The 620-nt window shown below is 46.0% G+C and overlaps 1 protein-coding gene across 1 annotated transcript in view; it reads left to right on the top strand.

Moving 5' to 3' along the window:
- LOC107579943 (protein TANC1-like) overlaps positions 1-614 on the top strand; it is a gene marked incomplete at its 3' end in the record, with an annotated part of 2,741 nt that extends 2,127 nt beyond the window's left edge. The window contains exon 3 of the mRNA XM_016265720.1: positions 468-614. Within this exon, the coding sequence (XP_016121206.1) occupies positions 468-614 (147 nt within the window). The remainder of the gene's footprint in view (positions 1-467) is intronic.
- Between the last annotated feature and the right edge of the window lie 6 nt (positions 615-620).

Genomic DNA, 620 nt, shown 5'->3' with positions numbered 1-620 from the left:
CTCAAGGTGGTATCTAAACATTCTCATGTGGTTTTGGTAAATAAAACACGTTTCATTTCCAGGCGCTCTTGGGCCACGCAGCCGCTGCTGATTAAACATTTGTTATTCATACGCTTATCAAAAGCAGAATCCAGGCTGATTAATGACTGGGACACAATGTGCTGCCGCGCACCGGAGCACTTAATGAGCCCGTGAACTGTGATCAGCATGCTTTACCAATCAGCAGTTTGTTCTTAATGAACTTTAAACACAGGATGAGGCATTGTTTTTACAAAGAAAGACACAATATGAGGGCTGGAGAAAGATAAATGACAACCGACAGTTCAAATGCTGCAAATCACTCTCGATTTTAGGGATTTGGTTGAAGAGGCTGAAAGCAAACCTTGTGAATTGTGAATGATGTCTAGAGTTCTTGAGCTCTCTAGCATCATTTGTCAGTCTCTACACTGTCTGGTATCTGTCTGTAGGTGAGCCGTCTGCTGATGCTGGGTGGAGCGAATGTAAACTACCGAACGGAGGTGTTGAACAACGCCCCGGTCCTCTGCGTCCAAGCTCACCTGGGCCATCAGGAAACAGTCAGCCTGCTGCTGGAGTTCGGAGCAAACGTGGATGTGGTTTCA

The sequence above is a fragment of the Sinocyclocheilus grahami genome, unplaced genomic scaffold, assembly GCF_001515645.1.
Source record: "Sinocyclocheilus grahami isolate Dianchi unplaced genomic scaffold, SAMN03320097.WGS_v1.1 scaffold22144.1, whole genome shotgun sequence".
Lineage (NCBI taxonomy): Eukaryota > Metazoa > Chordata > Actinopteri > Cypriniformes > Cyprinidae > Sinocyclocheilus > Sinocyclocheilus grahami.
The sequence above is the reverse complement of the archived record's forward strand: the minus strand, read 5'-3'. Positions and strand labels throughout refer to the sequence as shown.